General features: G+C 38.5%; 1 protein-coding gene across 3 annotated transcripts in view; it reads right to left on the bottom strand.

The window, feature by feature from the left end:
* The window catches only part of VCL (vinculin), a 126,431-nt gene that overhangs the window by 40,457 nt on the left and 69,254 nt on the right, over positions 1–16,720 (bottom strand). For all 3 annotated transcript variants that reach the window (XM_025397576.1, XM_025397577.1, XM_025397578.1), the window contains exons 3-6: positions 10,116–10,266; positions 9,853–9,961; positions 8,063–8,185; positions 6,009–6,169 (exon numbers count right to left, since the gene is read on the bottom strand). In XM_025397576.1, coding sequence (XP_025253361.1) covers positions 6,009–6,169; positions 8,063–8,185; positions 9,853–9,961; positions 10,116–10,266 — 544 coding nt within the window. The remainder of the gene's footprint in view (positions 1–6,008; positions 6,170–8,062; positions 8,186–9,852; positions 9,962–10,115; positions 10,267–16,720) is intronic.

Here is a 16,720-nt window from a genome sequence, read left to right on the forward strand (position 1 = left end):
AAAAAAAAAAAAAAAAAAAAAAAAAAAAAAAAAAAAAAGAAAAGCAATAGGTATTTATTACATTTCAAAAATCTAAATTCAAAGGGAAACGAAGGTCAGAAATTTTTATGTCTACTCTAGCATTAAAGGCTAGAAATTTAGTTTGGAAACTAAATTCAACTGACATGCATTGAATGTAATATGCCTTCCCTGCATGTTAGGTTCTGTTTTAGCTACTTTCCCCCTCCTTACCTCATTGAATCTCAAATTTAAATGTCATTTAAATAATACTATAAATTAAGTTTGTGGGAACTCACTCCTACAAACCTAATTTGATGTCAGGTTTATTGACTCCAAACCTCATTGCTTATCAAATGAAACAAGATTTTTTTTTTCTTTTACCAAGGAGAGTTGCCAAAGATTCTACTAATCTCCTACAATAGTCAGCAAATCTCTGCCTTGTCAGTTTTGACTTTGGTTAATACTGCAGAGAAAATAAGCTCCAGAAATCAAATTCATAATCTACAGTAACAAAAATGACTGCTTTTATTCTCCAATGCCCAAAAATGATTTGAAACACAATGGAAAAAAATGGTTTTTGTCTATTCAGCATCCTCAAAAATCATTTCTTTTTTTCTCCTCAATAAAGCTCTAATGGCCAGTACTGCAAGGAAAGAATGTAATTCTCAGGAAGTGAGTAATTTACTGCTCAGTGGGAGGTGTGACACCATCAAGAAGTTAACATGAAGAGATGTTCATTTTCCCCTAAAAGAAACCAATAGCCAATTTTGAATGAAGCTGCATTTAATAACTGGGACTTTCAATAAGTTACCAAAGTTTTTAACAGCATTAATTTTAGACAATTTTGGAGATTTAAAACAATAACTGAAAGAGCCATCTTAAATTCTTTCTGGAACACAGTAGGTTATAAGTAATCATTTTATTTTAGTCATATCTAGTAAAAACAAATGTGTTTAAGGTAATTTTTTTCCTCCTAAGACTTTCACATATATTTCTTTTGAAAGGCAGTCTTTATGATAGAATTGACAGAATTCTGTCATAAGCATATAGTATACAAACAATGAATATGACATAAACAAATTCGCTGGACAACTAGGACAGAAGTCAATTTGGGGATATATTTATAAAGCGTGAAAATAATCATAACCCTTGTGGTCAGCCATGCTATGTACCACAAAGCATTTTGCTAAACCTTGTCATGTAGGTCTGTAAGTATCCACAGTATAATTCAGATATGAAATAGAGGAGAGAAAAACTGCACCTTCATTTGAGTATTCTTCTCTATAAAAACTCAACTTTGGGAAAAAGAAAAGTCTCTACCAATTTCTTATCTGTTTTTGCTTTGTTTTTCAGGGGAGTTGTGGGTGTTGAAAGAGTGAAGTATAAAGAGACCAGGTCTAGTCATGTGGCTTTGGGGACAGCTGGCCTGAATCTATCTGGGTACTCCCCCCCCATGTTATTCTCCTTCTTACCATAAAATTCTTATGAATTTATGTTTTAAATGAAAAAAATACAGTGCCTTGGCACTCTTCCCTACACATCAAAAGATGGAACGACAACCTAAACCATTTGTACATGCTTTCCTAGGAACTGAAACACTGCTAAAATTAAATAGTTTAGGCCTCAGAACACCTGTGAATAATAATGACCTCCTTCTATGAACAGTCAAGAGAAACTTCAGTTAAAAAAGTGAAGTCCTGCAATCCTAAGCTCTTGAAAATTTTAAATATGGGGAATAAGGACCCCTCTCCATGACTGCCCACCATACTCTCCCTTCTCCCTCCACTAACACCTCCCTTCCCACTCCATCCCCTTTCTGACCTCATTTCCACCCACAAGTCAATGTTTTAAACCAGATGTTTCTGGTTTAACATGTTTCTGGAAAGTATAGGTTGGGCAGTAGAACAAAATCTTACAAACTACATTTAAACAAAAGAAAGCTGTCTGGTCCTGAGACTTCATGCAAGTTACCTTCTCTGGGTCTCAATTCCTCATCTCTAAGAATACCTTCCCGGCTCTAAAAATCTATGCTGCCTATGACTGCACGATCAGATGTACCAACCAAAGATAACTGAGATCAGAAGGGAAACATCAATTTATTTTGGGATTTTCTCCTCATGGGAGCAGGGAGATAAAATATCATAAATGCCTGAATTAACTATTTATCTCAAGCTCTTAGAGATATTTCATTCTATTAGCTGCTAAAAACAAAACACTAGAACACCTGCTCATAGAAAGCCCACAAATGACCTTTTTATTTTTTTTATTTTTATTTTTTTAACAAATCAACTCTTAAATCCCAATGGTCTGCAAGTAAGGGGTAGTATTACGCGATCACAAGTTCTAACCAACATTTCCTGCCTTTGTTAAGTTTGGTATTTTTATTTTTATTTTTTTAACAAATCAACTCTTAAATCCCAATGGTCTGCAAGTAAGGGGTAGTATTACGCGATCACAAGTTCTAACCAACATTTCCTGCCTTTGTTAAGTTTGGTATTTTTATTTTTATTTTTTTAACAAATCAACTCTTAAATCCCAATGGTCTGCAAGTAAGGGGTAGTATTACGCGATCACAAGTTCTAACCAACATTTCCTGCCTTTGTTAAGTTTGGTATCTTCTGTATCAGGGATCTGAATCAGTCACTGCTTTTACCCACCACCAGCCCAGGACCACAGTGGGGAGAAACCCACCACAGGAACTAATTCTGAATAATAGAATTTAATGATTCAAGGTGCAAAGCTGCGGGAGTGCCTATGTAGGGTTCAAAGTCTTAGCAGTGAAAATTTTTTTTTAATTTTTTATCTCACTTCCTCTTAATTCTCAGCATGCATCAAGATACAAGTAATATAAATACCAAAAAAATTAAATGTAGAGCACTAAATTTACAAAGGGTAGAATTAGAATTGTGTTTAACTCAAATTCTTTTAATAAATAATATATTCTCAGAAAAAATGCTAATTTGATTTTTAATGATCACTATAAAATGATTGTTGATTTAAGAAAAGGAAACTTTTTACTTTTAAAATAAGTGAAGTGTTTAAAGTCAAAGTTACTTTTAAATTTGTAAATGTGCAATTTGAATATAGGTATAAAAGGTAAAATAATCAGTTATTGCATTGCCTCTTTAAAATCTTAACTTATTCGGCAAGACGCACTTTTACCAAGAATTTTTTCCACTTACTTTCTTCCCCCACTTTTCTAGAGGAATCATCACTTTCCAGAAGAATACTGCACCAATGGGGAGGCATGAAACAAGTATGGTAAGACAAAGTTAATTATTTATTGGTAGGTGCGAGAAGAGGTGAAAGACACTGTATGCATTAAACAGAATGGGAACCCAGCCGTCACAGTCAGACAGAAGGTCTGATTAATTCACTGCTTACAGTGGAGCAATGAAAGATGCATAATGCTACAAAACTGAAAAAGAGTCAAAATCCTAACTACCAATTTCTATTTTCAGGGTAAATTTTTTTTCTATTTTTGTAACCAATAGAAATGATGACTTTTAGAGGGTGAGGAAAGGTAGAGTGGATGGGAACCAGGTTAGGAGGAAGACTTATCAAGTACATCTTTTTGCAGCACTTTGATTTTTGAACCACATAAATGTATAACAAAAGCAAAATTAGGTTAAAAATAAACCTCTTTTTTTTATTCTGATGTCATTAGGTTAAAAAATAAGCATCTCTTGTTCATTCTGATGGTCAGTAGATTAAAAAATAACATCTCTTGTTCATTCTGATGTCATCATGTACTTGAGTTGAGCTGATTTAATTTACCTTCTTTCATTTCAGATGAAGTTAGTTTTGTAGCATCCTAACAAATTGGTTTTCCTCAGCATAAAACTAGGACCAGCTACAAGACTGTGCATGGTGAGTACCGGGTCTATTGCCCTTGTATCCCCAAGTGCCTAATCCTGGCCCTGAAAAACTCAACTGCCTACATTTTTTTAATGAAGGAAGCAGCTCTTGATGGTACTTGCACAAAATAAAGCTCAATAACATGTATTCACTAAATGATGGATAGCTTTTCCGTTCTGAAAATAGAGAAACATTAAGGTTAAAATGCCTGTTCCTCCTTATTACTTTTTCTCAGTTGCTAGAAGCAAAAGAAAGAGAATAAGCAAAGAGCTTGTGTTAGGGGAACATGAGGTCATGGAGAACTCCAGCTAATTCAGTTTGGACAGCAGAACATGCAGTGAGCCATGGAATGAAGTTAGGAAGACCTTTAGACACACTTCACTTCTGTTTTCCTTTGGATTTTGAAGGCTAGGATTATTATGAAGGACAGGTGCCTCATCTAAGCTTTCTAGCCTACCCTTTTTCATTATGGATTAAAACCTCAACGATGCATCTCCAAAAGCAAAATTTCAGAGCCCACAAGGAAAACTGGTGGGAGAGGCAGATACAGAGATAGCATCAGCTGGAAGTCTCCTTTCCCACCAGCAGGGTCCACAGGTAACTCATTCACCCAGCCACCTGGGGAATCCTGCTCCTCAAATGAAGACCAGGCCAAAAAAGATCCCAGGAGCCTACTCAAAGAAATGAAAGTACCCACCAAATATAGGCAGCCTGATAGCCCATAGTAATGTCTTTCCTTTAGCTTTCCCCAAAGAAATCACTCAATATGAGCCAGAGTCAGTCTCCCCAGCACTGCCTAGAGTCCCATATTAAATCACATTCTGACGCACATTCAAGCACGGTGTTACACACAGAATAAGGCACGGCACACAGCACAAGAAAACCTCACAGACATGCTTTTTCTCTTTTTAAGCGAAAAAGAAACTAGAGGGCAAGAGAAAGCTTACCTTCTAAACGTGAGAAAAAGAATAAAACAAAAGAACAAAAAAAGATGCATAAAGAAGTCATAACAGGGAAGTGAAAGTTGTCAACTATGCAAAAGCAAAATTAAATAAAATATCAGAGTTAAAATGATTTTACCACATAGATTTAAAATACAGTCTTAGAATCTATTCAAGAACTTCATATCAATGAGAAAATGTCTCTGTGAATCCATAGTTAAAATAAGTTTATTTACTCTATATAATTAAATTAGCTTTCTGGGCAATAAGAGAGAGGGCTGGTGATTTCAGGCCCCAGCTTTTACATTTCCTTATAGAGGTCCTGGAGAACCTACTGCTGTACTGAGCACCCAATTAAAGTCATACTACAAAATCCCTTCTTTAGTTGACTACCAGCCTTCTGGGTGGCCCTGGAGACACTGGGGTCACACATGGGAAAGCTAGATCTTGGGGACATTGTGTTCCCCCCAATGCCTACACATCTTGGGCTCCTACAAGAAAGTATAAACCTAAGTATCTCTGTTCCCCTAGACTGGAAAGCTTAGTTGACAGTCATTAAACAGGGAGCAGCAGACCAGAGCAGCAGCAGCAACACAAAACCACTGCTGACGAGCTCTAGAAGGAATCTGCTAGCCCCTCTGGGGTCCTAAAAGAGATTCCCGACAAAGGGTGAAGGGATCCCTCAAACTAACTGAGCAATATGCAGACTAATAAAATTAAACCTTCCTTGGGAAAAATGGAATGATCAAGGGACATATTTAGAAATGCCAAGAGTTTCCTCTAGATTTCTCTGGATCAAAGATTGGTTAAAGAACAGTTTTCCATAAAGTTCAGAATTACTGACATATCTGTATCTTATTTAGTCAGCTGGGAACAACCACCCATATACAAGGCAGAGCTCCCATCCACAGGAATATACTCTTCCACCAGTCCAGCCAATGAGACTCCAGCCTGATGGAAAAGCTATAAATCTCAGCCTTAAACCAGTATTTACCCCACATGCCTATTTACTTGTTCTACCTTAGAACAAAGGAAATTAGCAAAGATAGCAAGTAACCTATGAAACAAAAATGAAGAAATTACTTTCACAATATCTGAGTACTCTTATGCTACAAAAATTACAAGATAAAGTATGAGACAGGTGCCAATCAAAACCCACAGTGGGGTAGAGTTAGGGATTTTGCTTATTTCTCCACTAAGAACACTTACCTTGCTGGCCCAGGCATCTTCATCCCAAGAGGTGAGTTGTAACACACGAATTATCTCATTAATTTCAGCACTCATTTTTTCTACAGTAAAATTGCGATTTTTTAAAGCTTCCTCTATGCCTTGGTTTTTTGAGTTTTTAGTTGTTACAAAAATCTTCATAGCTGTAAAAATAAAAGATCAGAAACTAGGCTTGGAATTTAATCTTGTTGTATAACAATATTCACAAAAGATGTTCTACACTTTGGATGTTTTCGGCTTTTAAGGTCCTAAAGTGAATATACAAAACAAACACTACAAGTCTGACAATAAAGTTCCAACATTAGCAACCTTTATTGTAAAAATAAAAAAGAGAAAGAAAACTCAAGGTACAAAGACACCATCACAACATGATTAAGTAACTAATTTAACCTGCATATGCTGATGACCTGCAATCACAAAATATCTAATATCTTTCTAAATCAGTTATCATCCTGGTCCTCACCCTGGCTCCATCCACTACAAACCTAATGGGACAATATGAAAACTGTCAGTAATACTCTGAATGGCACATCCTGCTGCCCCTGATCCCAGCAAAAGATCCCAAAATGTCAAGTTTATCATCCAAGATTTTTCTCAACATGTAGCTTGGACTTGCTAACCCCCAAACATAAAGAAGAAAAAAATAATGTCTGGGCGTGGTGGCTCACACCTGTAATCCCACCCCTTTTGGCGTGATCTCGGCTCACTGCAACCTCCGCCTCCTGGGTTGGAGCAATTCTCCTGCCTCAATCTCCTGAGTAGCTGGGATTATAGGCATCCACCACCATCCCTGACGAATTTTTGTTTTGTTTTGTTTTGTTTTTAGTAGAGACGGGGTTTTGCCATGCTGGCTAGGCTGGTCTTGAACTCCTGACCTCAGGTGATCCACCCGCCTCAGCCTCCCAAAGTGCTGAGATTACAGGAGTGAGCCGCCCCACCTGGCCTCCTGAACTCTTACACTTATGTCCTTTTTTAGCTACCACCCGAAACACCAAAGCAGGTAGTTGGAAGTCACAATGACATGAGTCACTAGATTTTTATAATAAAATTGCCTTCTGAGAATTAACTAATTAACCCACAACTTGACTAAGATAATTCATATAAACCATGAGATGTCTGGCATATACTAGACACTCAATAAGTGCAACTCCCTTTTGCTAGTCGAGACAGCAGCCACCATGTTTGCATTTCAGGGTGCTGCCCAATGGGAAGGTGGTCCCAGCTGGTGACTAAAGAACTGATCTACTCATGATGTAAAGAATAGTTAAATATCTTTTAGGAAAAACTGTATTAATACACACTAAAAAGGGCTCTGAGTTCATGTCTTTATCATATGGTGCTCTATAATATCCATTCCAGCTCCTAATTATTTTTCTATAACACAAATAAAGGTGTGAAAATTTAATATCCCAGACTAGAGTTTATAGAGGAGAGTCCACCTCCCAGGAAAGGGGCTTGTTAGAGCTTTAGGAGAACAGAATTAGGCCACAGGAAGGCAATTTCAAACGAAGAACAGGAGAAGGACAGTGTTAGAGAAGAAGACTGGTTCTCAGCCAATCAGCTACAGCCATCATGTGATAACCAATCAATCAGGCCTCATTTTTACCTAGGCTGAAGGATATGCAGTGAAGCCACAAAAGAAAATGAATCTCATGCCAGGAGCCATAGCTCACGCCTGTAATCCCAGCACTTTGGGAGGCCGAGGCAGGCAGATCACGAGGTCAAGAGATCAAGACCATCCTGGCTAACATGGTGAAACCCTGTCTCTACTGAAAATACAAAAATTAGCTAGGTGTGGTGGTGCACACCTATACCCCAGCTACTAGGGAGGCTGAGGCAGCAGAATCGCTTGAACCCAGGAGGCAGAGGTTGCAGTGAGCTGAGATAGCACCTCTACACTCCAGCCTGGCGACAGAGTGAGACTTTGTCTCAAAAAATAACTAAATAAATAAATAAATAAAAGAAAATGAACCTCAGAGTTTAGAACACACTAACATTTTTTTCCCTGTATAAAATAATGTACAGGCAGGAAGTACCTGAAATGAGAACTGGCAGCAACTCTTTCACGGTGTTCATTGAGTTCACCAACATCACTCGGTGCTCCTGGTGAGTCAGCTCCTGCTGTCTCTCGTCAATCATCTTGGCCATCTTAGTCATTCCTGGGGCACAAAGAAGAAACTGTGCAGGGTGAGTAGTGAAACAATCCAGGGTCTGGCTTTCCCAGCCAGACCACTCTAAATCCATTATGAAATACTATGAAAATTCAAACCGATTGCTCACTTATTTAAACAACAGACACCATCACTGAACTCTAATATTTATGCAACATTACTCTTTTCAACGAAAGTAATGTATGAAACGTAAACCCTAAATGTGATAAACATTTTCATATTTTGATATAAATACATTCACAAATATTAAACATCTAAATGAATAAATATATATTTATTAGAAAGAAATTCACAGGTCAGGGAAAAACGTTTTGCCAGGCTTCTATGCATACAGATTTCATGCCATGTCTCTGAACTCTCTACTATGTTATGTAAAAATCTCACATGAGCCTAGTACTGAATCTAGTGGCTGAAAAAAGGCCTAAGAATGACAATGATATGTTTTGTTTTCATCTTTCTATTTTTCTGTACTTTCCAATTTGTCCAAAATAAGCATGTACTAGTTTTATAATTAGAAACAAATAGAAATATTATAAAAATAATTATAGGGATGACAGTGTTTGAAAGCATCTGGTGTTTTGGAATCAGTCTGCTAGCACTTTTTGTTTATGTTGGTTGTTACTCAAAGGCGCTATGTGATTCTCCAAAGCTTTGATTTTCAAATTGCTCTAGGATTTCTCAAGTCGTCTCACAGACCATCAAGACCAAAGAGAAGCAGAGGTGGGGCTGCTCCTGCTTCACCCAAAGTAGCTCCATTTTGTCTTTTATGTTTGGGGATTCTGCATAAGATTCCATTTGGGGAAATACATTTTTGCCAGTATTATGAGAAATTTTAAGAGGACTACTATAAAACCACCAGAGAAACCTATTTCCAGGTGATCTTCAGTGATGGCTCAAATTCTTAACTGCCATTAAGTTTTATAGAACACCTACACTAGAACCTCATAAATATGTCGTTAATTAAAAATCAACATTTCACATAAAACAAATGAATTTTATAAAGTGGTAAAAATCAAGTTAAGCAGATTAAACATCTAACATATCTTGTCACTGGTCTAATTCATACTTTAAAGACCCTCAAGTTCAAGTTATGTCTGTAACATCAAAAGCTGGTATCCGTTTATGTATTTTGAATATTTAATGCTCAGATGCCTAAATAATCATTTCAAAATGAAATTTAACCACAATAGTTCTTCTCTCCTTCTAGATCTGATTATATTATGCAGCCTTCGGTTAGGGCATGAATTCATAATAGTAGGCAGGCTAATTAGCAAGCTAAGAGGTCATAAAGAACTACAGGCCAGCTGGCAGACAGTGAAGGAATGCTGTGTAATGTGGAATGAAGAGATCAGGATACAGGATGGCCTTCAGCATTACAGTAATAGAAAACTATTTCCTACATTCTCCAGTAGCAGTATTTGCAATGTTTGGTTTAATTCATTTGACAAGGCCAGGATATATAGAAAGCAGATTCAGATACCAGAGACAATGACATCACTTCAAAGCACAGCATCAGCTCCATCAACAGAGCAGACACCTGAAAGTCCAATTCATCTTCACCTATCTTCTGCAAAAAGTAGGAAGAGGGTACCCTTTCCTTTGGCTCCAACATGAACAACCCTTAAAAAATGTTATAGAAATTGGATATAACTAACCTGGCCCAAGATTCTTTGTGTAAGTGACCAAATCTTCCATAGTCTCCACCACCTCTGCCACTGTAAGATATTCCAAAATTCCTTTGCAAACTCTAATAATTTTACGGACCTGAAAATATATTTCAGAGTATTCAATCACATGAGTGGACAACTAGCAAACACGGTAACACAGATGTGCAGCATTCAACATATTTTCATTCTAAACAATCATCATTCTTCCATTATTATCTTTAAGAGTAGGCTTTTTGTCTCAGATTTCCTACCTCAGCCTCGTCGAAGGTAAGGAGCAGGTCTGATGTTCCAGAGAGGATGCCCCTTGACCCATCAATTAGATAGTCTCGAGCAGGCACTGAATAAGGGTCTGACTGAAGCATCTGAGCTGCCTGGACAAGCTTGGTGCAAGCATTCTCCACCCTATGGGGAAGAACACAGGTTAAGACACTGGCAGAACCACACAGAAGAACACTATATGCAAATACAAAGACAGAATATGCATGTAAATTCACACTTTTTTTCCCTACATGAAAAATAGCCAAGACCAATTGACAATAGGATCTAAGTTTTTAGATTTTACAATTTAGGCAGGGCGCAGTGGCTCATGCCTATAATCCCAGCATTTTGAGAGACCCCATTTCAAATAGAAAATTACAAAATTACAGGTAAAAGCAGCACATTCATTCAGTGCACTGCCCTTATTCTTTATTTCCTGACAACAAAAAATGATGAGAAAACATCTGGGCTCTTTGACTTTAGGTTGCTCTAGCTCTGTAATGCCTTTGTTTCCTTGTTCCCCCCCCCCCACCCCACCCTACACACACTGTCATTAAAAGACACTGCACAAAGAACTGAAATCCTTGGCATCATTTTCAGATCTAACATCTGGAAATAAAATGCCAAAGTATGGTGTTAAGTGAAATTTAATAACTAAACAAAGCAAAGGAATAGGAAGAAACACAAAGAAAAAGTATGAAGCAATGCATAAATTTCTCACTCATTCATCTAGCTAAATAAATTTGTTTGATAAATCCATTGGACCATTTGAAAATAGATTGTTAAAAGAAAATAAAAACAAAAAATTAAAATGAAAATATATTGTTAATTAAAGGTCACTAGTATTAGTAACTAAGTCAGTTATTAATAGTTTATTTAATATTAATATAAGCAACCAGGTCAGCCAAAGGTTGAGTGGCAGGAGGGGAACTGGGGAGGGATTCATTTAAAAGAGGAACCCAAAATGCATACACCAAGTATTCTCTTTGCCTTCCTTGTACTAATAAAATGTATTCATTCATTCAATTATTCATCCACACAGAGTTGAAAATAACCTAATAGATCATCTCCTCTAGTCTCATATTCAATATAGCCATTATGTTGTGACTGAGTAACTTATAAAGATAAGAAACAAACTGCTTAAAGTTAAAATTCTTAGCCAAAATTATACATTCTCATTTGAAAACACAGAAAATGTCACCTGCAAATAAAAGCCTACCTCACAGGGTTATTTTGAGGATAAATGAAGTAATACAGAAACTCCACAAGTATAAAGCAGTATTACATTGTTAACAAGTAGAATTAAACCAACTTATGAATTTCAACTACATAAGAAGCACTGGTCTGTGGACACTGTAGGTATGTATATAAGGATGTAAAAAGCACTATTCTAACTCTCAAGGAAAATACTTTACTAAGGCAAGACACAAACATTGGCAGAATAAGCCAATACATGGCAGGGCGCGGTGGCTCATGCCTGTAATCCCAGCACTTTGAGAGGCCAAGGTGGGCGGATCACTTGAGGTCGGGAATTCGAGACCAGCCTGGCCAACGTGGTGAAATCCCATCTCTAATAAAAATACAAAAATTAGCCAGGCATAGTGGTGGACATCTGGAATCCCAGCTACTTAGAAGGCTGAGGCAGGAGAATCAGAGGCAGAGGTTGCAGTGAGCCAAGATCATGCCACTGCACTTCAGCCTGGGTAACACAGTAGGACTCTGTCTCCAAAATAAACAAACAACAACAACAAAAAATTAGCCAGTACATAATAAATATCAGTGAAGGGCAAGACCTGTTTGATGTGGCATTTGATCGGGCTTAGAGGACTGGATATTTTGTTCTTTTTATTTTTAAAATTAAAATTTTAATTTGATTTTAAATATATAATATATATTCATACATATTATACAAGTATATACATATACTTAAAACCAAAAGGGCATATATTGAAAAATCTCCTTCCCTTCACTATCTTCCATGCACTCATTCCATCCTACTTGCAACCAATATAGAGTTTCCTCCAATGTTGTATTTCCTCTGTATGTAAATGTCTTCATAAAGCATTTCAGGCCTAAATGAAGCAAAAATGTACATTTCCCCTTTTTACACAAATAGGATCATACTATGTACACTCGCTGTATTCTGCTTTTTTCACTTAGGTGTTGTTCTATTAAAAGTACATAAAAAGGGCCAGGCGTGGTGGCCCACACCTGTAATCTCAGCACTTTGGGAGGCCATGGCAGGTGGATTACTTTAGGTCGGGAGTTCAAGATCAGCCTGGCCAACATGGTGAAACCCTATCTCTACTAAAAGTACAAAAATTAGCCGGGCATGGTGGCAGGGACCTGTAATCCCAGCTACTGGGGAGGCTGAGGCAGGAGAATCACTTGAACCCATTAGCTGGGTGTGGTGGCAGGCACCTGTAATCCCAGCTACACAGGAGGCTGAGGCAAGAGAATCGGTAGAACCCAGGAGGCAGAGGTTGCAGTGAGCCAGGATCACGCCACTGCCCTCCAGCCTGGGCAATAAAGTGAGACTCAGTCTAAAAAGAAAAAAAAAGCATTTTATAAAATAGTACCAGGTACTTTATAACCCCACCTTAACCAAATCCTCCTTCCTATTCTCCAGAGATAATTATTACTCTGAATGTTGTTAATTATTTTCTTGATTTTCTTTATACTTTTACCACCTATATACATATACATACCTAAGCAACTTTTTGTTGAGTTCTGCCTATATTGGAACTTAAGCAGAATCATACTGTTATGCATGCTTCTGTGACTGTTCTTTTGGTTCAACACTATAATGTTCAGTCCATCATGTTAACAACTGTAGGTACTGTGTTGTATTCCCTGTAAGAATATACCAAAGCTGGCCAGGCGTGGTAGCTTACGCCTGTAATCTCACTCAGCACTTTGGGAGGCTGAGGTGGGCAGATCACCTGAGGTCGGAAGTTCAAGACCTGCCTGACCAACATGGAGAAACCCCGTCTCTATTAAAAATACAAAATGAGCTGGGCATGGTGGCACATGCCTGTAATCCCAACTACTCGGGAGGCTGAGGCAGGAGAATTACTTGAACCCGGGAGGCAGAGGTTGCGGTGAGCTGAGATCACACCATTGCACTCCAGCTTGGGAAACAAGAGCGAAACTCCGTCTCAAAAAGCAAAAAAGAATATACCAAAATTGATTTACCCATTCTACCTCTGCTGGATGTTAGAGGTGTTCTAGGTTCTTGTTTCTGTTATTAGTGTTAATATGAATAATAGTGCTATGAAAATTTTTATTCTGGCTCCTGGTACACATGAACAGAGTTTAGATTATATATCTAGTAACGGAAATACTAAATTACAGAAAATATATATACTCAACTTTACCAGGGAATGACAATCTGCTTTCCAAAATGACTGTATCAATTGAATACTTCTATCAGCAGTATACAAACTTGATCCTCAATGTCTGAACTTTTAATATGCCGTTCTAGTCAATGTGAAATGATAAATTATTGTGAATTTAATTTGCCTTTTTTTTTTTTTTTTTTTTTTTGAGACAGGGTCTGTCTGTTGCCCAGGCGGCAGGTGCAGTGGTGCAATCATGGCTCACTGCAGCCTCAACCTCCTGGTCACCTCCCACCTCAGCCTCTCAAGTAGCTGGGACTACAGGCACACACCATCATGCCCAGCTAATTATGTTTATTTCTTTAGAGATGGAGTGTTGCCATGTTGCACAGGCTGGTCATGAACTTCTGGGCTCAAGCAATTCATCCATATCAGACTCCTAAAGTGCTGGGGGCCAGGCACAGTGGCTCACACCTGTAATTCCAGCACTTTGGGAGGCTGAGGTAGGTGAATCACTTGAGGTCAGGAGTTGGAGACCAGCCTGGCCATCATGGTGAAACACTGTCCCTACTAAAAATACAAAAATTAACCAGGCATGGTGGCAAGCGCCTGTAAATCCAAGCTACTTGGGAGGCTGAGGCAGGAGAATTGCTTGAACCTGGGAGGTGGAGGTTGCATTAAGTCAAGATCACGCCACTGGACTCTAGCCTGACCGACAGAGTGAGATTCAGTCTGGAAAAAAAAAAAAAAAGTGCTGGGATTATAGATTTGAACCCACTGTGCCCAGCCCTGCATTTTTCTTTTATTAATAAAACTGAGGATTGTTTGCTTGTTTCACTGTTTACTGGCCCCATGAGTTTTGATAGGTAGTGTTTTTGTCATTCATTTCTAACCGTCACTGTGATTTATTTAACAATAAATTGTTCGAGAATTTTAAAATATACTTCTACATATAAAGGACTCTTCCACTTACCTTCTCATCATTGATTTATCATTCAAATGAGTTGTGTAGAAAATGTGGTCTTAAGACACTAAAATGTATTTAGGCTAGCTTCATGGCTTAACATATGATTCAGTTTTATAAATTTTCTATGTGTTCTTAAAAAGAATGAGTGATCCAAATTTTAGGAAAAGCATTTTTCCTAAAAGTGTCTTTTGACACTTAAGAGTGTCTTTGTGGACAGGCACAGTGACTCATGCCTGTACTCCCAGTACTTTGGGAGCCCAAGGCAGGAGGATCACTTGAGCTCAGGAGTTCCAGACCAGTCTGGGTAACAGAGCAAGACCCTCTACTAAAAATAAAAAATAAAAAATAAATAGGCAGGCACAGTGGTTCACAACTGTAGTCCTAGCTACTCAGGAGGCTGAGGCAGGAGAATTGCTTGAGTCCAGGATATCAAGGCTATAGAGAGCTATGATCATGCCACTGCACTCCAGTGTGGGTGACAGAGCTGGACCCTGTCTCAAAAAAAAAAAAAAAAAGTGTCTTTTGTATGCTAATAAGATGACTAGTGGCTAGGGGACCCTAGATAGCTTCAAAATGGAAGCTGGTTCCAGAAACATCAAGGCATGGTGAGAGAGTTTCTAGGTTGGTGAACACATCCGGGTGCTGGGAGGTGGTGCACCCAGACATCATGAAAGCTTCCTCATCATATCTTGCCCTATGCATCTCTTCCATTTGGCTGTTCCTGGGTTGTATCCTTTATAATAAACTGATAACTATTTGAGTAAAGTATTTCCATGAGTTACATGAGACATTCTAGCGAATTATCAAACCCGAAAGCTGGGAGTTGCAGGAACTCCCATTTTTGTAGTAAAGTCAGACAGAAGTGTGGGTACACCAGGCACCCAATACTTGTGACTGGTATCTGCAGTGAGGAAAGTTTTATGAGACTAAGCACTTAAACCTGTGGAGTCTGACAGTAACTCTGGATAGTTAGTGTCAGAATTGAATTGAGTTGCTGAATACCAAGTTGGTGTCTGAAGTGTTGGAAGACTGGTTGTTGGTGTGGAAAAAAAAAAACCCATACATCTAGTATCAGAAACATTGAGTAAAAACATCCCATTATTATATACATCAACGCTTGTCTACATTTACCAACAAACTGTCCAGTATCTTGGCTCATCATTCCCTCTTGTATTTCAGGTTTACGTCTGGGATCAGCTGACTTGTCTGAAGTACATTCTTTAGGATTTCCTCTAGTAAAAGTCTGCTGGTGACAAAATGTATCCGTTTTTGTTTGATAATGTCTATTTTGTCCTCATTCTTCGAAGACTATTATAGTAGTGCAGAATTCTAAGTTGACAGTTATTTTATCAGCAAACTGAGGGCATTAATTCACTGGCATGGTAATGAAAGCAGGAGAGAAGGAGGTATGATGATGAAAGCAGAGATTGGAGTAATGTGGGGCTACAAGCTGAGGGAAGCAGGCAGCCTCTAGAAGCTGGAAAAGGCAAAGAAACAGAGTCTTTTCTAGAGTTTCCAGAAAGAATGTGGCCCTGCTGACTCACTTTGGACTTCTGGCTTCCAGAACTGTAAGATAATAAATTTGTGTTGTTTTAAACTACAAATTTTGTGGTGACTTGTCACAGCAGTAAGAGGAAACTCTCATCCAATCAAAAATTATCAGGTATACAAAAAGACATGAAAATACCACCAATAATGAAGAGAAAAGTCAATCATTCAAAACCAACCCAGGCCTGGTATCATGGCTCACGCCTGTAATTCCAACACTTTCGGAGGCTGAGGTGAGAGGAGGACTGCTTGAGGCCAGGAGTTCAAGACCAGCCTGGACAACACAGGGAGACCCTGTCTTCTTTTTTTTAGACAAAGTCTGGCTATGTTGCCCAGGCTGGAGTGCACTGGCGTGATAGCTCAATGCAACCTCCACCTGCTGGGTTCAAAGGATTCTTGTGCCTCAGCCTCCCAGGTAGCTGGGATTACAAGTTTATGCTACCACACCGCAACTGGCTAATTTTTCTATTTTTAGTAGAGATGGGGTTTTATCATGATGGCCAGGCTGGTCTCAAACTCCTGGCCTCAAGTGATCGACCCACCTCAGCCTCCCAAAGTGTTGGGATTATAGGTGTGAGCCACTGCGCCTGGCCAAGCAAGACCTTGTCTCTACAAAAAATTTAAAAATTAGCCAGGCACAGTGGCAAGTGCCCATGGTCCCAGCTACTCGGGAGGCTAAGATGGGAGGATCACTTGAGCCCAAGAGGCCAAGGCTTCAGTGAGCCATTATTGCACCACCACACCC

Source organism: Theropithecus gelada, chromosome 9 (genome assembly GCF_003255815.1).
Source record: "Theropithecus gelada isolate Dixy chromosome 9, Tgel_1.0, whole genome shotgun sequence".
NCBI lineage: Eukaryota > Metazoa > Chordata > Mammalia > Primates > Cercopithecidae > Theropithecus > Theropithecus gelada.